The 27,842-nt window shown below is 37.5% G+C and overlaps 1 protein-coding gene across 1 annotated transcript in view; it reads left to right on the forward strand.

Moving 5' to 3' along the window:
* Positions 1 to 25,149, forward strand: part of SI (sucrase-isomaltase) — a 50,521-nt gene extending 25,372 nt beyond the window's left edge. The window contains 30 exon segments of the mRNA XM_050712521.1: positions 2,050 to 2,103; positions 3,121 to 3,195; positions 3,198 to 3,274; positions 3,276 to 3,293; positions 4,256 to 4,306; positions 4,308 to 4,406; positions 6,056 to 6,265; positions 7,165 to 7,319; positions 7,758 to 7,926; positions 8,756 to 8,852; positions 8,964 to 9,076; positions 9,175 to 9,300; positions 10,119 to 10,247; positions 10,355 to 10,462; positions 10,742 to 10,757; positions 10,760 to 10,803; positions 11,047 to 11,181; positions 11,369 to 11,453; positions 12,461 to 12,599; positions 16,438 to 16,571; positions 17,033 to 17,067; positions 17,159 to 17,275; positions 18,664 to 18,812; positions 19,898 to 19,982; positions 20,086 to 20,142; positions 21,176 to 21,300; positions 21,604 to 21,692; positions 22,870 to 22,919; positions 23,625 to 23,795; positions 25,087 to 25,149. Of these exon segments, the coding sequence (XP_050568478.1) occupies positions 2,050 to 2,103; positions 3,121 to 3,195; positions 3,198 to 3,274; positions 3,276 to 3,293; positions 4,256 to 4,306; positions 4,308 to 4,406; positions 6,056 to 6,265; positions 7,165 to 7,319; positions 7,758 to 7,926; positions 8,756 to 8,852; positions 8,964 to 9,076; positions 9,175 to 9,300; positions 10,119 to 10,247; positions 10,355 to 10,462; positions 10,742 to 10,757; positions 10,760 to 10,803; positions 11,047 to 11,181; positions 11,369 to 11,453; positions 12,461 to 12,599; positions 16,438 to 16,571; positions 17,033 to 17,067; positions 17,159 to 17,275; positions 18,664 to 18,812; positions 19,898 to 19,982; positions 20,086 to 20,142; positions 21,176 to 21,300; positions 21,604 to 21,692; positions 22,870 to 22,919; positions 23,625 to 23,795; positions 25,087 to 25,149 (2,975 nt within the window).
* Positions 25,150 to 27,842: the final 2,693 nt, after the last annotated feature.

Consider the following 27,842-nt stretch of genomic DNA (forward strand, 5'->3'; position numbering starts at 1 on the left):
GGCCCCAGTTCTGCAGATGGTTGCTCACAGAGGCAGTTTGATACACAAGAGATTTTCCCATGTGAATTAACGTGACTACTGTCCATCTGTAGGTGGTATCTGCATTGGTGCAGTCTTGCTCTGTCTTCTGAAAAAACAAACAAAAAACTCCTTCTAGATACTTAGGTGGTCTTTCTCTTTTTTTTTTTTTTTTTTTTTTTTTTTTTTTCTCCTTCCTAATTTATCCTCCAGTTACTAAATGCTACCTTTATCCTTGGTATAATAATTTTTCCACTCATCGGAAGCCCAAGGCTCTGACTCCACTTGCATGAAAGCAAGCATCTGTTGGGGTTCAGAACTGTATCCACTTTTCCTAAATTCATAAATGCTTTGTGCTGTGCTGGCGGTCACTGTCTTTGTAACAAAAGCAGCAGGAGAGAAGGTGTGATTATGCTTTGTTTTCCCTGCCTCAGCTGACACTGTGAGGTTCCACCCTGGGAGAAGGTCAGGACAGACAGCTGGAGGGGGCAAGGCTAGGGAACAGCTTGGCTTTCTTGACCGGAGCACCTCTGTCAGAGCCCTCAGATTCACTCACGTAGTAGCAACCTCGGTCAGGTATTTCCTACTGGGACATGTACATCAGAAATCTTAGCTCAAAAAATCTCTAGTTTGAAGGGTTTCTGCACCCCAGTGCTGCTAAAGAAGATGCTGGTGGAGCGTTTTGTGCAGTCTGTTAGGGAGACAGCTACAGAAAATGCCAGAAAGTAAGGTATTTGTGCTCCACAGGTAATGGGATGGCAATCCTAGAAAATCTGTTGGAATGAGAAAGACTTCATGCGTCGGACTTGTAGGACTCCCTTTTATTATTTTAACTGTGCCAATCATATCTCACAGAAAAACTTCCAAGCGTCTAGTTTTCTTTAGATTTTTGTGAAAGTTTGGGATGCTTTTAAGAAATAGAGCTGTGATTTGGCTGATTATTGCAGCAGTAAATATTGAAGGCCTTGGCTGGCTGCTGATATGACAGCCGTATGCACTGCTTTGTCAAGATCTAAAATAACTAAGCTGTTATTGTACTCTCTTCTGTTGAGAAACAAAACAATAAAACATCTTGTGATTGTATTTCCTGGCCAAAACTTACAGGTTACAGTCTTTTCAGAGAAAGAGTTTACAATTTGCTTGCATTTACATTTTCTCATATGTAAAAAAGTAACAGATTGCTGTAGTCAATTTCTGTATTTCATTTTTTTTTTCCTGGTGGTGTGTTGTTTCCTCTGTTATGTCTCCATGGCATACATTATTAGTATTACAGTCATTTTCTGCATGAAACACTTACTTTAAATATTTTGAAGGCTTCACTTTGAACCCTACTTTTGAACCCACTTTGAACTTTTGAGCATAGCAAGTCATATTACTTTGTCATACTCTTATCCTTGAGCTATAATAATTTATATCTAGTTTACATTCCTTCATTCCTATGGAAAGAGAGTTGTTGGCCAGCATATAATTTCTTGGTGTTATAGCAGATCTGCAGTGAGTAATCACTCACTTTGTAGCTTTGGTGGCCTACAAGCCGCCTACAAATTTCACTCTTCTGGGCAAATGTAGAAAAATAGGATACTGTAAGACAGCAGCAAGAACAATTACAAGTCTAGAAAATAGGCCTCATGGAAAAAGTTGTGTGATCTAAATAGAAAGATGAGAGGAAATACCAAATACTATAGAGATATTGAAGGTGATCAACACTTTTGCAATGGCAAACAAACTCCCACTTGGATAATAAACAGAAATAGTGAATATTTCTATTGCTTCCTGTTAGAAATGGGAATCCTCTACAGCAATGGTTAAGATAATGAATCTTCAATTCTGAGCTATATGCAGGTTTTTAAAGAATACAAAATAAGAGTCAGGTCTTCAGAACAAGGTGAAACCAACAGTAATTTGTACATAATTTGTTCCAAACATCTTCTGAATGACTTTATGATAATTAGTAATTGATTGGTGACACAGTCTTGGTTCATATGCATTCTTTTCTGCACTGTAAGTGTATCTTGTTTCTTTTCCTTACAGGTACACTTAACAATAAAAGCTACATTTACTATGAGTTTAACGTTTCTGCTGTAAGTATTCTCTTTTAAATGATTATATATTCATCTGTTACTTTATCAAAAAGTATTGTCAAAGGGCATTCTTTTCTCCCTCCTTATTCTCCCATAATATTTACTGAGAAGTAAAGTGTTTGAAAAAAGTCACAGTGGAGTCATTTCAAAAATAATGTAATTTAAATGGAATGAAAGTATTTTAGTTGTCTTTTCTTCCCCTAATTAATTTTAATATCCAAAGAATTCTTAATTCCCTTCACTTCATAAACTCAGCAGCAATGTTTATTGAGTGAGAGAACTATAAAGCATCAGAGGCAGTTAAAACAGTGCCAGGAAGGAGAGGGATATAGTGTTTGTGATTCTGAAAAATTGTGAAATTGAAAAAAAAAAAAAAAAAACAAAAACAAATCTGGGATACTGAAAAAGTGTAGCTTAATGTCTCCAAAAAAGGGAGAAGACCTACATCCTGTTTGAACCTACAACATCTGCTTCATGATTAATTTTCTATTCCGTTTTTGTCCAGAGATATCATATGACCAGGATGTCAAGTAATATGCTAAAATATTATTTTGTATAATGATAATAATATCTGTGAAAGGTATTCTTTCCCTTGCTATGGTAAAACAACAAGGCAACAAGTGAGAGAAGATGCATAGGCACAATGCGTAGGGTGGAAACACAGGAAACAGAAGTGAGAACCATGCCTCTATATATACCTATCTATCTATTACATATATGATTTACATTTAGTCTTATAGAATCATAGAATCATTTGTAGATAAGAAACTTTAGTTACTCTTGGAGTTTGAAAGTTCTTGTAGCCAAAAGCATCAGGTTCGTCCTGTAACAAAGAAGAAAGAATTATGATGATAACAACAAGCAGGACAATAATTAATATGTTAGAAAACAGTATTGGCTTTCTTATATACCACCCCGTGGAGAGCTAATGAGAAAAATAAATTGGTAAGTCAGGAGAACCTTGCGCCATTATTTTTTTTTTTTTTTTTGTAATAAGCTGATGACTACCTTATTTTTTCAGAATATTCTACAAATGCAATGTCATAAACAAATGGTTATGTCGATCCAAACAACCTGAAATTTGAAGAAATCAAAATACTGGGGTGCTCCAGGAAATAACACAACTTACTGTCTCTCAGAACAATGTTCCACAAACTTCTTTACATAATATCACCTTACTATCCTTCAGATAAGGTAATTATAAACAGTCAAATGGAAAGCATTGGAATTGCATCAATTGGATTTTATACATTGCAAAGGATAGTCCTCCATACTAATACTGTTTCATCAGAATACATTGTGTACCTGAATACAAGTGCAATTACATTAAACTAAGCTGTATAGGAAGAGCATCTAAGTTTTTGCTCTCAGACCATCAAAATGACATGATGTTTAGTTGTGCACTTATTCCCACAACAACATTTGATGTGTCAGAGGAATACCTTTGTGATTTGGTTTGATGTTGAAGGAGGGTAAAAAAATTCTTACACCTTGCCAGTGAGCATTTGTTTATTGATTTTTATTTATTTATTTTTAAACAAAAATCAAATGCCCTTTTGAACCTCCTGTATCAGTTTGTACAGCATTTTTCACAGCATGAGTAGTGGTAATCAGCAACACAGTGCATTTATGTGCTAAGTAAGTGAATCTGCTGCTGCTAGTGGGGAGCTTTCATAGAAGTGCTTTTGCGCACACTAACGATAGCGCTGAAATTGCTTTGAACTTGTTTTGAACATGCATTGTATACACTCTTTAATTATTACATGCACTGTGTTACCTGTTATCTCAGTAAATGACTCGAGATCAAAATATTTTAACTTTTTCTGACCTCTTGCAATCATATTTCAAAAGGTGAGAGAGCTGTGCCCCTGTCATTATTCATGTGTGCTTCCAGAGAAAACCATGAGATCGGCTCCATTTTTTAAATAAAATTTTTTTTTTCAGGTTCATCTTCTTATTTTCACGTGTTCATTTGTAAGAATTTCAGCTGTGTGCATTTATAAAAGTAAGATGATATCAAATGTCACGGGACAGTTTTTTTTGTGAGATGCCATGTAGTAAAATGCATTGTTCCTGAGGAATGGCTTCTCTACTAACTGAAGGAAAGATTGATCTGATGTAGGATTTAATAAGTATTTATTGTGTAATATTTGTAGGTTGTTCATATAACAGGACTTCAGCTTGAACTGGGAAAATCCTACACACTGCCAATGGACTCAACAATCAAGTATCAATGAAAGGTTTGATTGTTATCCCAATCAGGATCCAACAAAAGAAAAATGTGAACAACTTGGCTGTGTCTGGGAGGTAAGCAAAAATGATTTCTCTAAATGGTCGTGACAGAAACATTTCCAGAATCATAGCTTTCTCTCTGTTATGGTTACAGTGGAAAAAGTAGTCAGGCAGATTTGTCAGACATAATTAGCATGGGGCACTGCCATCAACTGACCTGTACTAGCAATTTTTATTTACTTCACTGATACTAAGGTAGTTAGCAACAATGTAAGTTCTTTCAAAGTGTATCAGAAGTTGAGGAAAAATGTGGTATTCTTTGCAAGATGGTAAGAAATAATAACAGACTTGGAAAAAAAAAGAACAGAATAGAATAGAATAGAATATCAGCATCTTTAACTACTGCCTCTTCTGCTTCACTGGCACCTGTAAGACTCACCCCTTTTGTCTCACCTTCATAGTCACTGAAGCACATTTTAAGTAAAAATAAATAATAATAATAATAAAATCCTTTAGATTGTTTGAGAAGAAATCCCTGAATCCCCTGGATATTATAACTCATATGCAAACTAAATTGTCCATATCTCTGTTGATACTTATGTCAGTCATTATGGGTTGGATACATACAATTCTTTATTACACAGTTTCATTGATGGATATCTTATGACTACAAACATGCAGGAGCACTCTACCCTGGCGGGGTTGATCTTTAAAAGGTGTCTCCAGCTGAATTACTCCCTGCTCTCTAAATCTAAATTCTAGAGCCTGGACATATCTACTAAGTATGAAGACCAAATTGTCTGTTAGCTGTTCCTGAAACAGCAACAGCTGAATTGGGTGGATGAAGTTCCCTGAATCTATTGCATTCTTAGGAAGATTTTTTTTTTTTTTTTTTTTGCAATTTTGGATATTTGGAAATGTCTTTTCATGTGAAATCAAATTCTGGTCGTGTTATGGGCTGTGTATGTTTTAAAACACTTGCTCAAGTTGAAAGGTGCTTAGATTTTGATGACAGATGAATAAATATTCATTAGCAGCTCAGATGTGAGGAGCAGGCATAGTTTCATTAGAACAACTAGGCAGAATTAATAAGAAGTATGCAGAGGTGGAAGGCTAATGCATTAACCTACGTCAGCTCATCTAATCTCAGAATAACTAGTCTGAGTGTTTCTGTTGAATTATAGCAGGAAACCGAAAGTAATTTTGACCTTGCTGTCAGGAGATCTTTGATACATAGGATGTAATTCTCAGTGGATATTTTAGGGATAATTTATATGACTAAAGAGATACGCAATCCAATGGAAAGGCCTGGTCTGCTGTTGCCTGAATATCTAATGTGGTTTTGGCACATCCTCGTGAAGGCTGGTGGAGACTAGGGGGCAATGGGATTAGGAGGGAGGAACTTCTGAGAATTTCAGTAGGCCAAGACTCAGCCATGTTTCAGGATTCAGCAGAAGATCACAGATACAGGGAATTTAAATCCATCTTCATTGTGCATGGGCTCAATTTCCTGACTGAATTATTTGATTATATCTGAATTTTAGTGTAGAGATCACTGGGTTCTGCATTGCTTCTTTGTTGTTCAGTAGTTGTATTAATTTTTCCCCACGTTTCTCCATTTGACAGCTACCTGATAAAAATGGGAGCTTTGGATCTCATGCTGATAGCATGAAATACAATAGGCAAGCATCACTCACTAACCTGCAACCTATTGTCATTTGCAGCAGTCACCATCAAACCCAGATAGTCCATCCTGCTATTACAACTCCGACAACGCTTACTCTGTTGATGGAGTAGAATACTCCTCATCAGGTTTGGTAGCCAACCTGACCGTAAACAGCATCAATGCCAGAGCTAATGAGAATTACACTGCACCAATTGGTACACTGCGCTTGGAGGTTAAATATCATAGCAACCACATGCTGCAATTTAAGGTAATTTCAGTCAAGAGGTTTGTAGTTTGTAATGTCCCATTGTTCAAAATAGTTCTGTTTGCATAAATTACATAAATGTTAAGGTTTTGTAGAGTAGGCCATGCTGGGTTTTTTTGTTTTTTTTTTTTTTTTTGTTTGTTTTGTTTTGTGTGTTTTTTTTTTTTTTTTTCTCTATAAGTTTGTTCTAGAATTTACAATGAAGTTATATGAATTGAAGTTATACTGTCAATGTATATGTGTAATGTCAGCCAGGAACTCTGCAGCTAAAGACATTTTTTAGTATACAGGTAAATTATGCTGTATGTAAGCATAATTGTGATTGTAATTTTTATTTTTGCATTAATTCTTCCACCTGTGTTCTAAATTTTTTAATGCCCTGCCTTTTAGACTGTCACTTCTTATTGTGCATTTAATAAGACTGAAATAAATGTGATGATGTGATGCACAAAATGTAAGACATCAAGAAGTAAGTTGTGTGAGCTTACAGAATAAAGAAAACTTAAAAAGGAATCTCTTTTTTTTGAGTTGTCTAAAAAAAATAAAATGACTAAAAGATTAGTCAGAAAGGTATTTACCACACACATATATGTCTATATTTAAAATAATTAAAACATGTAAAATACCAATAAAATTTCAAATATATACTTTGAATTAACAGATTTAAATAATTAACCAGACATTAATGATCCGCATTTCAGTCCTTAAGTGTTTTTGTTTTTTTACATCCCAAATACTGTGAAAGAATTGGAGCAAAAATATGTGTTGAAAGAAAATACTCAGCTTGGCAAAAGTATTCAATAATTTACTGTTTTAATTTTAACTAGTTCTCAATTCCTATACCGTAAGTAAGATTTCAAACAACTCATTGAAATGAATTCATTTTCATTTTTCTTTCATAGATTTATGATTACCAGAATGCACGATATGAGGTTCCTATATCATTAAATCTCCCAAGCTCCCCAGCGAATACAGTCGAGGACCTACTCTATGAAGTATCAGTTCAGAGAAAACCATTTGGTATACAGGTTCGACGCAAAAGCACAGGGACAGTCATGTAAGCCACAATCAATCTATTTTATTTCATTTATTTTTGCTAGCTTTTTTCATCCCAAACCATTTTTTTGGTATTTTTCAAATACCTCAAGACTAGTTTTTTTTTTTTATCCTTCCCACAAAATGGCACTGTCTGCTAACTGCCAGGTGCAGCTCTATCAGAGATGGCCTCACCATTGCACTGTATGAGAGCACTGACCAGGGAAAGGATGGAGAAGGTACCATAAGCAACATCATTTTCTCACATTTACAGCTTTTCCCCCTGTCACTTTGTAGTCCGACATTTGCTCAGTGCAGAACAGAAGAAATAAATTTTCAGCCTAAAAGAAGTGTCTTCCAGTGAAACGTGGCACTAAAGACTGCTATATTCTTTAAATTTACATTTCTTTATATTTATATATTTTTAAATATTCTTATTTTTATTTTCTTCCTACTTTAGCTGGGATTCACAGCTGCCTACCTTCACATTCAGCGACATGTTCATTCAGATTTCTACCCGTTTGGCATCCCAATATATATATGGATTTGGGGAAACAGAGCACACCATGTTTCGACGCAACATGAGCTGGCACACCTGGGGAATGTTCACAAGGGACCAGGCTCCTACTGTAAGTAGAAATGAACCTCATGTGCAGAGATATTCAACAGTACTTTAAAGCCCGGTGGATGTCTGCTGGTACTGGACACATTTATTGGCTATGAACTTATTTACTGAGGCTTATAATTTGGACGGTGTTTCAATGGCAGTGGTCTTCTCTAAGCCTATTTTTGCTTTGTGACCAGCAAACCCAAACGTATGGAGCTCAGGCTCTAAGTCTGATGAGTATGGCTTAGAAATCACAGCCCAGTGCTCCTTTTTTATGCTTCCCAACAAATTATTCTGAAAGACTGAAATGTATCGGGCCAAATCCCATGGTTTTGGGATTCAATTAGAGCTTAGAGGGGTAAATCAGGAATCTTATGTCTGTGCATATATGAGTGTTATTTCCTACAAGATAACACAATGTTGGCAATTTTCAGGGAATGACCAGTGAAATAGTGGCAGTTTGTTACATCTATAACTTCAGGTGCAGATTTCAATATATTGAAATATATTGAAAAATAACATCATCTCCTGATCATATAGATAGATGTCTGCTACAGCTGGAAAAAAGAGAAAATTTTGTCCTGGGAAAGCTCTTTCTCATTAGCGAGTTTAAAAGCAGTAGTACCTTTGCTTTCCTTCATGCTTGATCACTCTGAACAAGACAGACTCCAGTTGTCAAGCTGAAATTGATTTTCTGTAGGTGTGTATGTTATAAGTGTATACTTTTGAAGCTTTTTGTTGTAGATTTGGAAGTTGTGTGTCTCATCTTTTACTAATTCTTTTTAAATAGATGTAAACAGGTCATTGCTTATGATGTTTCAGCTTTAGAAAGTGTTTTATCTTGTTTGCAGTATAAGTTGAATTCCTACGGTTATCAGCCATTTTACATGGCTCTTGAAGAAGATGGCAACGCCCATGGAGTTCTCTTGCTTAACAGCAATGCAATGGGTAAGAAAATCTTCATTTTATTTTGTCAACGTGTTTTATTTTTATGTTCAGTGGTTTGCAAGAGCTGCTAATCCAGGCATCCTTTTTTCATTTCACTTTCCCCATTTCTAGATGTGACGTTCCAGCCAACCCCTGCCCTGACATACCGCACCATTGGAGGAATTCTGGACTTTTACATGGTTTTGGGCCCAACACCAGAACTTGTTGTTCAGGAGTACACTGCAGTAGGATTCTTACCCTATTACAAACTAGCACTCTTTGGTGGACTGGTTGGTTGGTTGGTTTTCACCTATTCACCACAAATACTCTCCCTTACTTCTAGCTGATTGGACGACCAGTGATGCCACCCTACTGGTCCTTGGGATTCCAGTTGTGCCGCTATGGATACAGGAACGACACTGAAATTTCCCAGCTGGTGGAGGAAATGAAGGCGGCTAACATTCCCTATGTACGCTGGTAGCACTTAACATTTGAGTTCGTGCCTGAACTTCTGGCTTCAGAGTATCAGTTACGACCCTTTAAACACACACAAGGAAAGAAAAAAGAAAAAAAAAAAAAAAAAAAAGGCACCCCACTACTATGGTAGAGAAGAGCAAACTCTGTTTTATGCTATAGCTGAACATCTCTGCCTAGGTCATGTTAAATGTGGTTTTTAGGCTGCTCTATATTATCTTTTAATCATTCATAATAAAGAAGCACTCAGATGTCTCTCACCATGCTGACTATGAAGGAGCGGTGATAAACAGGAAAAACAAGGAGGAAAGAAATAATGCAGCGTCATTTCAATTGGATCTTGCTCTATGTCAAGTCAGCTGTGTTTTGGCACAGTCTGTTTTTGGGAAAGGAGCAAAACCACATAGGTCAAACAAAGTTATAGAATAGAATAGTTCAGTTGGAAGTGACCTTCAAAGATCATCTAGTCCAACTGCTCGACCACTTCAGAGTTAAACAAAAGCTAAAACATATTAACGAGGGCAATGCCCAATTGCCTCTTGAACACTGACAGCCCTGGGATATCAAACACCTCTCTAGGAAGCCTGCTGTCAACCAGCTCCCCCAGATCCCTTTCTGCTGAGCTGCTCTCTAGCCACTGTCTCCCAGTCTGTACCTGTGTCTGGCATTACTCTGTCGCAATAGTTTAAATTGATTGTTACTTCTTAGCAGATGTTCTATAAATATGTATTTGAGGGGAAAAAAAGAAAAAAAGAAAAAAAAAGGGAATAAAAAGAAAATGATTTTTTTCTTCATTGCTTTTGTGAATTGCAGGATGTCCAATATGTAGATATTGACCATATGGAACGGCAACTGGACTTCACTCTTGGCGCACGCTTTGAGGGATTACCGGCTCTAATTAACAAAATAAAAGCAGAAGGAATGAGATTCATCATTATCCTGGTCAGTTTGGCATACTTTTTGTCATTGCAGAATTCAGAATATATTTAACAGCATTTCTAAACTTATTTTTTCAGCATAAAGCAAAAGTTTGTCACATTTCATTTTAGGATCCAACGATCTCTGGAAACGAAACTGATTATCTTACTTTCTCGAGAGGTGTAGCCGACGATGTCTTCATCAAGTGGCCGAATACCAATGACATTATATATTCCAAGGTACTATTCTTAACAAGTGTATGACCATAGAGGTATGCCATATCCAAGTGAGTATCATGTCAGCCTAGACTTCAGTGCTATCCATAGGCACAGTCTGCTAACATTATGTTCATGCCTGAATGTAAATGATACATTGAATAAATACTGCAAACTGAATTGTCTTCAGTTTATGCTGTCATTCATATATGTAGCAGTAAAGAATTGTCATATCCTTCTGTTGCCGGTGCTCAGTTATATTCAGCGCGGTTTAATTATTTCAAAATGTTCTTTGTCCTATAGGTCTGGCCGTTTCTTCCAATGTTGAAGTCAATGAGTCACTTCCCGAGCAAACCCAAATACAGGTAAATATTGGTACGGTTTGGCTGTTGTCTCAAATATAGAGGGAGACGTACATCATTTAAGAAAAAATAGCAGCGAACTAGTTGATAAAATCTCACGTCAGAAATAAGATGCAGAAAATGGCCAGCCTTCCTAACAAAGTCAGAACAGAAAACAAGTAATTATTTTTTGTTTTAGAAAATTCCAGCATTTTATCAGTGGGATGCTTCCAGTGCTCTATCTTTTCTATTTTCCTATTTTTACAGCTCTATGGAGCACATGCAGCTTTCCCAGACTTCTTCCGCAATTCCACAGTGGAGTGGTGGAAGAGAGAAATCCTGGAGTTCTACAACAACCCCCGTAACAACTCAAAAAGTGTGAAGTTTGATGGCCTGTGGATTGTAAGTGTAGAAATGCATCTGATTTGTGGTGTGAATGTGTGTCAAGCACGTGTGGAGCTGCAGACTGAGATTGCAGCTGCAAGGGTTTCTCAAGGGCATCTACAATACTGCTTATTTGTAATTTAGAATTGAGTGTATTTTGTATGATTGAAGAAAAATACAATCAAGTTTTGCTCTATGTTTTTAGGACATGAATGAACCGGCAGCTTTTTATAATGGCGCCATTGGTGGTTGTAGAGATGACCTCCTTAATAAGCCACCATATATTCCTCGTAAGTCTGATGAGTCCATAAAATGGTGTTAGGTCATTCTCACTACTATGAAATTTCTTACATATAGGTACATGTGGCATGAATTCCTATAGTTAGGTATATTAAACCACAACTAAACTCCTAACTGAAAGTGTCCCTTCTTTTCCAAGAATATAAGCACACTTAAATCATATATTTTTTAGAATGAGCAGTAACGGCACTTCTAAAAACTAAAGTTATTTGTAGTTATGTGACTACATATGGATTTTGATACCTATTTTATATGTAGGTGCTTTGTTTTAGACATGGTAGAGAATGTAGTTCTCTCTTCTGCAATTCTCTCTGATGAATAATGCGATTAACTGAAAATGCAAAAAATATTCTTGTGTCTCCTCTCATTAGCATTTATCTATACAGTAAAAATACCTGAAACACTTGGCTAGCATTTATCTATACATAAAAATAACTGACATTCCTAACTAGGCTTTACTTAAGTGCTGGTATGAGGTAGTACAACTCAGGAACTATTTATTAATGTTCATCATTCATCGCTCTGCTATTCTGCTATTAGAGTAGTCCTGTTGCTTACTGTGGTCTTCGGTTGTTATAAATAGTTTCTCAGGAAACATCCGGAATTTAATATTCAGACATAGGCCTTCACCAGCACATGCAACACCCAACCCAATTTATGTTTATATGGATGATAGGACAGGGTTTACAAAGATTTGCAATATCTGCTGAATTAGGATATACCCTGTTTATTATTTTGAGCCGCTCCAGTAAGAGCATCTATAACAGAGCTATTAACACACTTAGAAACCCAGATGCCTGTACAGGACTAATGGAGCTATCCCATTTGATAAAGTTGGAAACGCTCTTTTCTAATAAGTCATAGATGACAGTATAGATGCCTAAAAGAGAGTGAACACAAAAGAAATCATGACAATTAACAAAGATTAACTGCAGTTGTTATTGAAAATTCCTCATTAAAAAGCATGTACTCTTTTTTCTTCTTCCCTTCTCATTAGATTTGGGATCCCGGCCAGATGGTTTAATTGTCAAAACTCCATGCATGGAAGGTCAGCAGTATCTTCCGGACGGTACCCCAGTTAGACACTATGATGTCCACAGTCTTTATGGATGGTCACAAACAAAACCTACCCACGAGTAAGTGAGATTTGCATACTTTCTTGCTATCTCCAAAATGTGTTGCCAAGAATAGTTGGTGTCCGTATTCTTATGGCCCAAACCTGCCTGAGTCTCTTTTAGATGTCTGCGAAATCTTCCTTTTCATCCTAGTAGTGCTGATTCTGCCGTTCTGTTCAAAGTGGAGTTTGGTGTTCAGAGCACCAATGCTCCAGGTTTTGCAGTAGGCAGTATTTCAGTCACGTTCCTGCTCAGCTTGCGCTGTGATCTCGCGTGTGGTGCAAGCAGGGTGGTAGGAACCTGAGCAAGGACGTGCAGGAGAAGGCATGGTGGGTGTGTGCAGGTCGGAGCTGAAGCTGAGCTTCCACTGTTGCAGTGCAATAAAGGCATACTGCTGTTGGAGCCAAGAAAAAAAAAAAAAAAAAAAAAAAAAAACCTATCTCAAGCATGTCTACACCTGCAGCAGCATCACTCACTGTCTCAGGACAGGCAGGCAAAGCCTTTATTTTGAGTGTGGCAGCTTTAAAATCACTGACCCAGAGCAGATGCAATTTTCAAGGTACCTTTTAACGGCAATTTACCCAAGTCTGATATTAAAGAAAGTTACTCTTCACCTAGCTGCAGAGCAAGTCTTTGTATAGCAGTTCTAAGGGTTTCATCCATACACATTTTAAGTTGTGCAAGCCCAACTGCTGACCTGTATTATGAAATAAGGTGGTCACGGTGCTATTTCTCATATGGTTTAATTGGGATGTAATAACTCGCCACCAATCGTTGTCCTGTCCCAGTGTGTTCACACATAACACGTTGCCTTTTCAGCAGAGGTTTCTATTAAGAGTCAGCCAGCAAGGCCGTCCTGGGGCGATGCTCAGCATTGTAAATGGGAGCAGTCAATCAAAAGGCATCGCTCTGCTATTCTGTTACAAGGCAGAAACAGAGAACAGGTCTGAACATTTGGATCAGCTGTTGTTAACAGTAATTACTCAATGACAGTCTCACCTAATTACTGCAATTAAAATATAAAACACGTGTTTTTTGTTTCTAGCTAGTGCTAGAATAGCCTCTTTTACTTCTAGCATTGATATTGTATTAGCCTTACACATGTAGTGAGGGAAAATGAATACAGTTTTTTTAAGAATGTTAATTTAAGAAGGGCTCTATTATCTTGGGTATTCAAAATTACTTGAATATGGGTAAAGAGAGAAAACAATTACTTTTAAAACACACATTCTGTTATAAGGCTTTCCTTTTAGGAATTTATTTTCTCAGTTCCAAGACAGATGTCATTACCTGTTTCTTAGTGAATAGGATCCCCGCTGACTTTAGATAGCGTCTGATCTAACGATAGTATATTTGTGCTGTTTCATTTCCAATTCAATGAGTAAGCAAGGAACAGCGTTTCCTTATAGTCTTAATGATCTTAAAGCCCTTGGTAACTTTGATGTTGCCATAAGACAAGAAAATACCAAGGCTATTTGATTTTTTGACTGAGTGGATGCTACTGCCAGCAGCGTGCATGGCAGTGCTGTCGGTCAAGGCACACATGAATCTGCTGGCAGGACAGGGAGGAAAGTCTGATACCTCTGCTGTCAGCCAAATCACATGCAATTTGGATATTGTAAATAGACAATAATTTAACACTCGGAGCAATATTGCTGTCATTCCTGTGCATCGGGTGTGAACTGAAATGTAGTGAAATATTTTCTTCTCTGTTGAGAGGTACTGTAACAGAAATGAGTACGATAAATTACACAGCCTATACAGATATTCTCACAGTTGAAACAAACAGAACACTGTTGTTTAAAAAAAAAAAAAAAGAAAGAAAGAAAGAAAGAGAGAGATCACAACTAAGAGATCTCTCTAATTAGATCTCTCTCTGATACTCCTGACTGAAGGAGTTATTGTGACACAGAAGATGTGTAGTAATAATAACTTATTCTGAGACTAAACCATCCAAACAAGAAGATTGTTTGCATGCAAAAGCCACAATATGGAAAATAAACAAACAAAAAAAAACAACACTGTAATGGAACAGTAAGCAGCAATTTTTTTCCTAATTTGATACAATTTCAGTTGTCTATTAATTAGACAGAGGAACCTTCTTTGTATCGGCTCAAGGCTATTCTTTTGTACCAAGGCTTTTGCAGAGATGTGAAAGCCAGAACCTTTAAGAGTGAATCTAGGAACCATTTTGAGGTAAAGGTTTGGAGGGCTTGGTGACACGAAGAGTTGGTTTTCAGGGATACAGCTTTGACTCAGTCCTGAAGCAGAGAGATGGCACCCCAAGTCAGGAAAACACTCAGGCCCTGCTCATCCCTGGGCGGTTCTGTGGGCAACATACGCTTTCATTGGATTTCAAATTTTAGCAGGACCTTCCAAAGATTGTTGAAAGAGGGTAAACGAAGCAGCGGCTGAAAATGTTTGATAATACATTACAAAGAAATAAAAGGTACTAGAAAACTTACCGTTTGTCTTGGAAGAAATAATTACAGCACATTAGTCTAGTTTAATTACAACGGTAATTTAAGTGACTTGTGTATTTTTGCTGTAATTATAGCATCACTAAAGCTGCAAATCCTGTCGGAAAAAAAAATAAGTAGTGCCTTATTGAAGCAGCTGTTTAGGCAATTATGGTGGAGCTAGCACTGGAGAGCAGTGCAATTCAATCAGTGCAGCTTTCTAACTAGTATTGCAGTTCAGTATTTTGCCGTACTGATTCACAGTGTGTGTGCACGCCTGCAAAGGGATTCTTCGAAGAAACCAGGGCAGTTGTGCATCCACACTAGGCACACAGCATAGACCAGCAGCGGCAAGGTGTGAGTGTCCTCTGCGGGACAATTAGGAGCATAGATTCCTCTCAGCTCCACTTTTTTTTTTTTTTTTTTCTTTTTCTTTTTTTTCATAAAGCCTATTTGTTACCTTTGGAGGTATTTTGTGGCAATTGCCAAGGCTTTATTTAAGGAAATGAATCATTTTTCTTTATCTTATTTGTGGAACGGACCTAGCCGGTGAATTGTTTTTCCATTCAGCTCTTTTAGAGCCACACCTTGAGAGTTCCTCTCCTTAGTTATCAGCAAGCCACTGTCTCCCCTCCCAGCAGCAATGAATGAAGCCATCTGGGTTCTGTGCTAGAGCCCCTGAAAAGCCCATGACAGTCCTAATCCGGTGCTTGCTGTTTCCCTTTAACTCCTGACCCCAAAGGCTTTAGGTGCTGGTGATGCACAGCAAGGCCATGAGCTGGGAATCTTGAAGGGTGCATTTGGTTTCTCCCTCCACATGGCTAGTCTACGCCATCTTGCCAGGAGCACTCTCTGGCTTCTAATGTTGGTCACTTCACATCAGATTCTTACCATGTTGGTGCTTCTGATGTGATTATGGGTCCATGGCTTGCTTTTTGCTCCGGTATCTTTCTGGCAACTGGAGTTATGTTGACAGATCTAGTATTCTAGACCCCTTTTTATCTTCTTGGTTTTAGTTTTCTTCAGATTATTTTCAGCTGGTTCTGCAAATTTTCGGATACTACAATAAAGGAATGATGTGCCATATACCACATTGCGTAGCCCAATAAAATGTGCAAGTTGGACTACATTCGTAATTTCCCTCAGCTGGAAGTCTGCATTTTAGCACCTCCTTGTTTTGCCGCAGGTTTGCTGGCACTTAATTCGGACTTTCTGCTTCTGTGCAAATCACTGTGCACTAGCATCAAAAGCACATTTGGACTGTATGGATCCATAGTAATGTGTACAACAAAATTTCTGCCCTTTATTAGGAAAGTATAAGACACTATATTTATTTTCAAAGAGGATCTTATGTAATAAGTTCTCATGTAATTTATTTCTTCATCTATTTTCAATGTCAGCGCTGTGCAGAGTGCCACAAAAGAGCGTGGGATCGTCATCACCCGCTCAACATATCCCAGCAGTGGAAGATGGGCTGGACATTGGCTGGGTGATAACAAGGCAGCTTGGGATCAGCTGGCTAAATCTATTATTGGTATGTAGAAGAAAGAAGGTCTCTGATCAGCATATTCTGTGCAGTAATTCCTTTTCCTTGACTTACCTGCTTTTAGAATTTGTTGGTTTTAACTGAAATACGCTCTTTGTTCAACAACCAGAATCCGTGGTCAATTCCTTTGTGACTTCTTATTTACTTCTCCCCTGGTTGTTGGGAGCTCCTTTATTCCCCTGGGACCAGCCACCTTCCCACCTTGTGTTCTGTCACCTCAGTTCTCATCATCTGCTGGTGCTGCTGTCCGACATATCTTTGTTGTTTCTGACAAATCATCTCCCAACTCTTTCTGTAGAAGAAAAACATGAGAAATTAGAGAAATTGTGAAACTTTTTTTTTTTTTTTTCTCTCATTCAGCACTATAATATATATTATCTAGCACAACCATTAGCATATGAAAGGGGGAAGAAAAACAGCTGGTAACAATGAATTATTTCTCCTTTCAGGTATGATGGAGTTCAGCCTCTTTGGAATATCTTATGTAAGCTAACCAGTCATTATATTTTATTTAATTATCTTGACACTGTACAAGAATTTACAGTATTCCAACTGGATTGTTTGTCAACTTTCAGACAGGAGCTGATATCTGTGGCTTCTTTAATGACTCACAGTACGAGTTGTGTCTTCGCTGGATGCAGCTGGGTGCATTTTACCCATATTCAAGGAATCACAATGAGAAAGGAACAAGAGTGAGTTTCAGATTTTTAATGGTTGTTAATGGATAGACCTTTGCAATGCACATGTAGAGAACAGCTGGGGCATCACACAAGCCAGGCAGTGTCAAAAAAAGTACATTCCAAGCAAAAACGGACATGAAAAGAACACGTTTCCCTCTTCATCAAAAAAATAACAGTCTGTGTTTGTATGCTAGCTCTGCTGTAATCCTCCCCCCTCGCATGGGAGGTTTTATGCCTGCAGAGGGGCTGCTCTGGGATTTAGACCACTTGAAGGAAGCATATACTATGTTTGATTTGACTGAATCCAACTCCTACCTATTTTTCCCTTTAGGCCGTTTTGATTTACAGTCACTACACTAAAATACAGTGCTTTCATGGCAAATGCTGTTAAAGAAGCAAAACTGACCTTGGAGTTTGAAGTCCTAATTGTCCATAATTATTACCATAAAGGAGAAAACGGGACAGTGTAGTATGACTCTGGAATAAGAGTCAGGAATTTATGTACTTTACACATTTGCCACCATCAGATATCGTATTTCTTTTAGGAAGAAAGGAAAATAATTGCTTAAATGTAGGTCTGTGCTGGCCAAGGACTATATTGTAGAAAGCTGTAAAACTAGATAAGTGGAAAAAATAAAAACTGAAACAGCACGTAGATTCCAGTTAAAGCTTCAGGTCTAGCCGAGTAGTGCTATTTGTTGTGGCACATGTCTAATGAATCCGAGTCTTCTTTTCAAAAACTACGTGCTTATCTTGCCACGGCACACCTTTCGATAGGACTTCCAAAGCCTTTAAAAATGCAGATTCAGGGTTATCATGTTGCTTGCAGTCTTAGCCAATTTGCCAAGGTATTGTTCAATACATTTAGTAAAGACTGGAAGTGCTCCCTGACATCAGTCATTAGTGCTTTGGTCTTTTTTTGCAAGTCCTGAGTGCTGCCCTGCAGAAGAGAGGGATAATAAATTATGTACTCCAGGATGTGTAACGCCTTCAGGACAACTTGCAAGAAATATTTTTTACAGTACTCCCCACAGGTTTTTCTCATCTTCCTTCTTTCTAGATCCCCTCTTAGGGATGACAGTCATACCTACTGTTTTTACTGTCACTTAGTCCTTAACTGAAGAATAAGTAAATGGAGGTGCTCTAGTTTGGAGGCAGAGGAATTTGCAAGGGTCTACTGAAACTTTCACAGCTGTCTTGCCAGGCGGATTTTGATGCACATTTGGTAATTACCACTACTGCCACTACTACCGTTAGGTTTTATGAAGTCATGAGAAAAACATAAAACGAAAGAGATGCTAAATGTGAACTCTCTTGTGAACATCAGCATTATTTTTTTCCATAGCTGTTCTAAACACAGTAAGCCAGTTTGAGTAGCAACTGTCTCTCTTCTCTTTTAGAGGCAAGATCCTGTTTCCTGGAATGCAACATTTGAGGACATTTCCAGGAAGGTGCTGAATATAAGATACACTCTGTTACCCTATTTTTATACATTAATGTACCACGCCCATGCCCACGGCAGTACTGTGATCCGCCCCGTACTCCATGAGTAAGTGTGACTTCTTTGCTCCCCTTGTCAAGAATTTCAACTACAAATTCTGGAGTTAGAACCCTCCTAATGATGTTTTCCATTGTTTAGAGCATTTTTTCTGAAAAAAAAAAAAAAAAAAAAAAGTATGAAATTGAGAATATGAGCTTTCAATATCAAGTTTTACTTTCACAGAGAACAGAAGTTCTCTGTTTTATGCTATGCAAAACTGAACATTTGCTTAGCTAGAGTTAATGTATACATTTTAAAGCTCACCCTTACGCTCTTTAGGGATAAGCAACAATGATGTTTCATCAAATGCTAGACATATTGATGCTAGATATATGTAGAATTAAAAAGCAGATGTTGCAAAAACAGGTGGACAAAAACTTTAAGCAAAGAAGAGGGAGATAAATCTGCCATAAGTCACGACAGAGTTTTGCAGGGAAAAGCATATTTTATTTATTTATCTATTTATGTATTACTGGCCAAACTGATAGAATTGATCAAAAAAAAAGAAAAAAGTTATTGGTTGTACAAAGCCTTCTTTGTCCCTGGAAGGACAAAGGTTTAGCTCCTTTTATTATAAGATGTGCTCTAGTATATGTACGCTTGTCTTGGCTAAAGATCATTGAGCTGTTTACATGTATTGTCTTGATTTTTTTCAAACCACCTGCCCAAGGAAAAAGTGACACAGATGAGAAAATGATTCACAGTCTGACCACTACCTAATCTTAGTACTGCTGACATCTCCAACGCAAAACTGATCTTTTGAGTTTTGCGGTCTAAAAATCCTGACAATCAATTTGCCAAAGGAATGGCAAAAAAAGAAAACTAAGTAATAGCCTGCATTCCTGCAATGATTTTCACATTAGGATCTTTATGCATTCTTGGCAAGCAATAATTGATCTATTTAAAAGGAAGCAGATAAATAAAAGATACATTTTAATCACCTATCTCAGTTATTGTTAATACTAGAATAAATACAGATGAGGAAATAGCAGATACTAGGAATAGTAGATTGAATTACTGATGAAAACGTCTTAAAAGAACATTTTGGAAAAGCTCAGCACTCAATGTTTAATCAAGATGCTGTTAACTTGCAGGTTTGTGGAAGACAGAGCAACATGGGATGTATATGAACAATTCCTTTGGGGACCTGCACTGCTCATCAGCCCTGTAATGCAACCGGTATGTGCTTAAGCACCCAAGTGTATATGAAAGTATTAAAGCTACTTGAGCTAAACTTTCCTCTTTGCTTTAACTTCCCTAAAAAACGTATCTTTAATTCCAGAATGCTGTAACGGTGGATGCTTACATACCTGATGCCCGCTGGTATGATTACTACACAGTAAGTCATTTTCAAAATTGTATGTATTCCTTATAATGTTGTTCAGATAGTAGCAGGGTGTGCTGAGGTGTGAAACCACTATCTCCCTTTTACAAACTTGTGTTTATCCTCATTTCTTGGCATTATAACAACTACATCTTCTTAGCTGTTTTCTTATAAAAATCTTAAGAATCTTTTTTCTTACAAAAAAATCTTATAAAATTTTATTGTAATAATGTTTAAACAGCACCACAGCTGTACTACGTACTATGTACTTGAACTATGTACTCCTGCCTCCTTCTTTCCCCCCAGCTTTTATTGCAAAGCATGACATCGTATACTATGGAATATCCCTTTGGTCAGTCTGTGTCAGTTGTCTTGGCTGTGTCCCCTCCACAGCCTACAAACTGGCAGGGCAGCGGTGAGAAGCAGAAAAGTCTGTGACTCTGTATAAGCGCTGCTCAGCAACCACTAAAACACCAGTGTGTTATCAACACGATTTTCATCATAAATCTGAAATTTAGCACCACACAAGCTTCTTTGAAGAAAATTGACACTATCCCAACCAAAACTAGCACAAGAATGCTGGAATGGAGAAAGACAAACAGGGTTAGCTGCACCAGCCTTTCATGGAAGATAAGAAAAGACCAGTAAGAAGGAGTAGGCATTAAAAATCACTTCGTTGATCACACGTTTGTATTTCACCTGAATGGCCACTTTGATTCAGCTGCTCTCCCCTGAGGTTGATAAACACTTTTTCAGATGCATAGCTTTATGGTTTCTCTTATGTAGAGAGTGCAATGTAGAGCATTATGTAGTTACTCCTGTATTAACAGCAAGATTTGTAGAAACAACTCCTAAGGAATCTGGCCTAGCAAAAAAAAATAAATAATAATTTATTTATAATATATTTATTATTATTTTATATTATTATTATATATTTATATAATATATTTACTATTATTTATTATTATTATTATTATTTCATTCTAAAATAACTGTAAAGGGAGATCAATTCAACAGAAGACTTTTTTTTTTTTTTTTTCATAAATAGGGTGGAGATATTGGTATTAGGGGAAAGTCAGTAACTCTATCAGCTCCTTTGGACCATATCAATCTTCATATCCGAGGCGGTTACATCCTCGCATGGCAACAACCTGCTAATACAACTTTTTACAGGTACAATAAGAATAACTAGAATATTAAAATTTAGTTGTAATTATCATATTAATTGATAATATCATATTATTACCAGTCCTTAAAGAATACATTTATAGAAGCACCTGAGATTTGTGGATGCTTTTTCTCTTCGGTCTCCTCCTAATGGTCTCCTTTAAATGTAATACTGTGGGGTCAAGAAAATGAGTATCAGAGACCAGATGAATGGCAGACAATATTTCTAAAACAAGTTCTAATGCTTGGGAGAGAGGAAATGTGATTAGCTGAGGATACTAAGGAAAAAAAATATTCTGTTTTGTACAGCCGGAAAAACCCAATGGGACTTACTGTTGCTTTGAATGACACTCAGATGGCAGAAGGACAGCTTTATTGGGATGATGGGGTTCGCATTGGTACGTATAATGTTTTCTTGTCATCCTAAAAAAACCTTTCCAGCTGTGACGGTGGTAGAATACTGCAGCAGGGTGCCAAGAGAGGCTGTGGAGCCTCCATCTTTGGAAATATTCAAAGCCCAAATTAAAACAGAGAAACAAAAAACAATGAAATGAACTGGAAAGAGATGAAACAAATTACAGCAGTCCATGAACAGCAAATAATGCTCAGCAGCTAGCTAACCACTTTTTTGTCTGCGGTTCTAACAATAACATTGTTGTCAAAGTGGAAACGTGAAGCTATAAGAAACTGCAACCCTTCCCCATCACTTGGGAAAAAAAAAAAAGGCTTTTGTGGTTGCTTCTGCCTTAGAAGCCCTCAGTGTAGTGGGGGGTGTTTGAGCATTAGAGGCATGTGGATATGCCAGACTCTGCTGGCCAAAGCAAGCCCACTTCTGGAGGCCTTATCTGAGCATGCCCTCAGAGCCAAAAATTAAAGCTCCACATTAACAAAGTGATTTTTACTGATTGAGACCACAGAATGCTACGATTTATAGAATTAATATTTGGTATCAAAGAAATGGTGTCCTGGACCTAAGGCAGCAAATATAACAAAGACTTGTCCTCAAACCTATGGGAGTCATAACCATAGGAAACGTGGGAAGCTTTCACTAATTTCCTCAGCATTAGTAAATCTAAATTGTCTTCAGACAAGAGATATTTGCGTGCTGTTTATCCTTCCTATACAGAGCCTATTACCCTTGTAATAACAATAAGCCGTTACCTGAGATTACGACAAATAATGCAGAAAACTGTTATGTTGCACAGTGATGTGTAGGGAAGTCTGCTGTAGAGCAGAAAGGCAGTACCTTCAATGCCTGTTATCATCAGCACTACTTTCATTAGTTCATTAGAGTTCATTTAGTACTGAATAAGAGGATTGGTAAACTATACAACAGTGATTTCAAAGAAGCATCAACATATATAATAATCATGTGTAATTGGACAGTGAATAGAGGTAGAGGTAGGAAAAGCATTTCTTGCACAAATACAGTTATGCTCTCTTTATACAGAGAGAGACAAATATACAAATTTGGGTAGAGCATACATACACACTTCTTCAATTGAATGTTTTATAACATTTTGACTGAACAGCTAAACAGCAAACACATTTGATTGTATCCTTTCTTTCTAACAGACGCGTATGAAGATGGTGTATATCTGCTAACATCATTTACTGCTAAGCAGGTATGTAATGCTAGCTAACGGTTTCCGAATAATCAATTGAGGTGATCATTGTCACATTTTTAACTATTGGTATTTTAATTTGTCCCTTTCCAAAGTTTAGCTATTCCCCTTTCAGACTGATCCTGGATGACAGAGTAATTGTTATTCAGTAGGGTGAAGACTGTTGTGGGTCTCTAAAGGTTGCTTTAAAAACTTCTTTGGGATCCTAGCAGCATATATGAGTGCACACTAGAAGAACAAACTCGTTTGGCGTTCTTTGTACTCATATACATCAGAGTAACCTAGTTTGTTTCAGTGGGGTTATTCCACAGAGGTGTATATTCATTTTAAGGAGTTGGCCCAGACTGAAAGCTGCAGGACGGATGTTGGTGCACATCCTTTAGATGGAGATGATTTCTCACAGAGCACTGGGTTTAAACCTGGATCAGGCCTCACAGCAGCTGGGATATGAGGCATAACTGCTGTCCCAGTGATAGCAGGGAAGGTCTGTCCATGCAGCAATTAAAGACACAGCGGATTCCAGGATCTAGGTAGACTAACAATGTGAAGAAAACTGAAGCCTTCAACGTCTGGAAAATAAATAAGGACATACAGACATATTTTCTTTAAAATGCATGGGAAGTGAGGAAAGCAACTGAAAGGCTCAGGTAGACTTGTACCCGTGTAATGACTGCATCCTATTTCATGTTTATTTTTTTCTTTCAGAATGTTTTAGATATCACAGTTGTGCATCACGGTTACACTGATCCAAACAACTTAATGTTTACTGAAATTAAAGTCCTGGGCGTGAACACCAACGTTCAGCAGGTAGATGTATTGCAGGACGGTGGGATAATTCCGTCACCTCACACTGTGAGCTACAACAGCACCACCCAGGTGAGACGCTGTTTTTCGCATAATGCCACCTTCACAACTGAGTATGTCCATTTAAGCCTTTGGGGATTCAGCTCTCAGCTCTAATACCATATTTAGAGGATAGTTCAGCAGGACATATCATCATTAACTGACAGTCACTTTTAGAAGGTACTGTTTAATAGAGAGTAAATATTGTGCAGGGAGTGCGGTAGAGTTTTTAAGCACAGAAGTTACTGTAAAGGAACCCAGGCTGCTCCTGACTGTGAAGGTATGGTGGGTTTTGTTTTGTGCTGGTTTCTACTCTTCCTAATAGCTTACTCACAGCCTGCAATTTGAAGGAAGGAAAAGCAACAAATGTTTTTGTAGTCTCTACATGACCCTATTGTTGTCAGTTTTGTCTGACAACTTTATTTCCTACCTCTGTTTGCCAACACCATTTCTTCTTCTATCAAGTCAGATTTGAGCTGTAGGCAAGGCAGGACACACAGGGCCACTGCGTGTACAAGTCCAATTCCATGCCTCTGAAGTTATCAGCTAAGCTTCCCATCAACTTCAGAGTGCCAGGTTTTCCATCTGCACGGGTCATGTCTGTCCAGGGCATTTTTTCCCAGACAATAAAGTCAAGCACTGCTAAAGCCAACTGAGACAAATGTCTACAATTGTATCGCCACTCAGGACAGCACTCCAATGGAGCATCTTTCAAATGCAAACAGGACTGCTGGGGCACTCAGTCTCACCACTTTTCTGGTAGAGGGCCTAATCTCTTCAGCTATTGGGATCTTACTACCCTTTCTTTAAATTCAGTAGTTTGTTAAGTCTCAGTACTTTCTGTCTTTCAGTGGAAAGCCAAAATTATTTAGCTTTTGCATATAATGAAAGAGATGAATTAAAAAGAAGATTAGAAGAAGAAAGTAATATTGTAAAACAGAATGGACATATTTCATTCAGGTTTTTTTTTTTTTTTGGTTTGAAGAAAAAGAAATGGATATGCATAGCTGAATTGTAGTGTGTTCCAAGTTTTCCTGCATTTTATTTATATATTTATATCCATGTATGTGTATATTCCTCAGCACCAAAAGTTCCTCTGAATGAAGGGATGATAGCTTCTTGATCAGAAATAGAAAGCCTATGCTGTCTCAACTAACCAGTGATACATTATACTCTGATATTTTTTTAATTATATATTTATTATATATTTTATTTATATATTTAAAAAAATCCACTACACTCTGTTAAATGCAGAAAAAACAAACAAACAAACAATACAAGAGTGTATCCTCAATGTATAGTTACCATTTTTGTTTTTCCACAGGTCCTGAATATCACCCAGCTTCAACTTCAATTAGGCCAAACCTACACAGTGCAATGGAGTTAAAATTCCTTTCAAATAACTTTGGCCATATTGCTGAAATTTCTCTTTGTTTTAAAACAGGCTTGAAATGTTCATACTGCCATTTTGTACCCTAAAAATACTTTATTCTGTAAAAACATATAACTTACATTCAGTTGGTATCAAGGTATCATGTGTATAAACGTAGTTTAGTATTGTTGAAGGCTAACTACAAGCTCTCCATGTAATGCAAAACTTATGTTTTAAATACTATGGCACTTGTGTCATATTTCAAAACTGAAATCTGAATGTAAAATTCTATGTTTTCTTTAAGCAGAATCTCTGGCTGACTTCATGCTTGGTAAATTTTGCAAACCAAGATGCAGTTGGTGTTACCTGCATGAATTTGGGGCCATAATTCTGCCCATATTTAACTTCTATCATCTTAATTTTAACTCTGCCAATGTAAGTCACTATTATTAAGAAGTATTTAAAGACAGATAAATTAATGCTCTCAGATTATACTTTTAGCATGAAACAGTGTTTCCACTTGTTCATCTATAAAATATTAAGGTACTTGCAAAAGTCATTCAAAGTATTTTGTATGACTTCAGCCAGACATTTGTGTTCCCCAATGCTGAAGTCACAAAATTAAACTTGAAGTTTCAAGGTTAACTAATAAATATTGGTCTCTGAGTTTTTATTTCACTGAAGGAAATGTCGTATGTTTACTATAACAGTGATTCATGTTAACGACTTTCTGTATCCCAAGAGTGCAGCATGCAAACTAAACAGATTGGTAAAGCATGTTTACAATTAAATTTGATGGGAAAAAATGCTGTCAGAAGTAGTAGTAATCTCTACTGACTGTGCTTAAAAATCATTTAAAGGCTGCTTCTCTGCTTTAAAGGTTTGTAGTAGAACAGCCAAGTAGTTAACATCTCATAGGAAGATCAGTGTTCTAATAGGACTGAATTTGCTGAAATTTGCCTGTAAAGTAAGAAAATTGGAAATGCAAGGAAAAAAAATAATTCATTTAAGTATGAATTAACTATTTTGATGAATATTTTTGTCCAAAGGAACAAAGTACAATCTTGAGCTAGTGGTGACCAACTGCATAAGTAAGCAAATGCAAGGAAATTGCTTCAGAAAGGGGACGTGCAGGTTATTAAGCCTTCGACCCATCCCCTGTCAGGTTATGTGCTACCACTTGGTGCCTGCCCAACTGATGTGGGAAACATTAGGCACAGACAAAAGCTTCCAAGAGCTTATTTTCATCGTTTTTGGTATTACCATGTTTATTTGAGGAAATTCATCATTCGGTTTTCTTGGCTTTGTGAGGGCTTGTCAGAGCACAGCATGTTAGCTGAACTACTTGCATTTCGGCCAGAGGGAAAGGCTTTTACTGAATCCCCAAGATAATAATTCATCAGGAACTCATTCAGACTGAGAAATCACAGCTTCCAACAGGTGTTGGCTGCCTCAGGGAGGTGCTCCCCACTGTGTCTCTTCCCAAGGGCCGAGGCAATGAGCATTCCTTCCTGCAGTTTGAACACGCATGGGCAGCTGAGAAGGACACAGCCCACAGCTCACTTCTTAAATACTTGTGCAACATCACTGTTCTTAGCTGGAGACCAAGGAAGCTGTACACTGAACTTGGTGGCATTTTTCTGAGGCCAACAATAGCTCTTTGTGCAATGCTTCTCTCTGGGTCAGATGCGCACATGCTGTGAAACGGCTCCTGCTGCAGCAAGTCCCACTGATGCCCAGTGAGTCTTGTTGAGTACTGGGATAGTCTTCAACAGAATTAAGGGAGCACCAAAAACACACTACTTGTATTAAGGATAGGATTATGTGAGGGTCTCACCTCAACCAAATTGAGGAAATGGGTTTCTCAACCACACAAGAGCATTTGTGCTTTTATTAAAGGATGTTTTTCTGCTCTGTGCCAACATTTGCTTCCTTTTTGCATCTTTTCAGTTACTGCATGATCCAAAAATTACTAGTAAATTTCAAATCCATCATAAAAATACATCTTCTTTTCACTAGCATATGTATGTGTAGTTGTGTCTATTCAAGCTACAAAGCTCCTGCTACATGATACCTTTTTCTGGGTTTTTGAACATGTCCAACCTGTGACCAGGGTGGGTTCAGAGTCAGGTGAGGGCAAAAGCAATCCTCTGCTACATGTGCAGCTCCAAGTTTGTAAGGAAAAGTCTTTAGCATTTCTTGTCCTCAACTCAGGAATGATTACATGGGGCCAGACCATGTGGTTATAAACCCTATATCCATTATACACACAAAAGCCACAAAACCTCACAAAGCTGTAGAAAAACAGCAAGCACAAACGATTCTTTCCCCAGTTGGTTTCTGTCTACCACATGTTTTCATCTTAAAGGTCCATAAACTAGGTGTAGTCTGGACGTCCAAGTAAAATTCATTTTGTTTCTATAACTTTCTCCACTCTCCCTTTTTATTCCATTTTAACTGAGAATATAGAGCATCTTCTGGTGAGGAGTTCAGTAACGCAACTGCTCAGAAAGCAGTTGCAGACCCACCACCTCGCTTTACAGTAGGAACTGCCTCCTTCATTGTTCCATTTGGCAACACTGTCCCATTGAACCTGTCTAATTAACACTGTTTGGACTTGCTTTTCACTTTAAGGAAAAAAAAAAAAGTCTGCCTTGCTTTCATTGCACTTTTTTTTGTTTGTTTGTTTTTAATTAGTTAAATAAATA

Source organism: Cygnus atratus, chromosome 9, assembly GCF_013377495.2.
Source record: "Cygnus atratus isolate AKBS03 ecotype Queensland, Australia chromosome 9, CAtr_DNAZoo_HiC_assembly, whole genome shotgun sequence".
Lineage (NCBI taxonomy): Eukaryota > Metazoa > Chordata > Aves > Anseriformes > Anatidae > Cygnus > Cygnus atratus.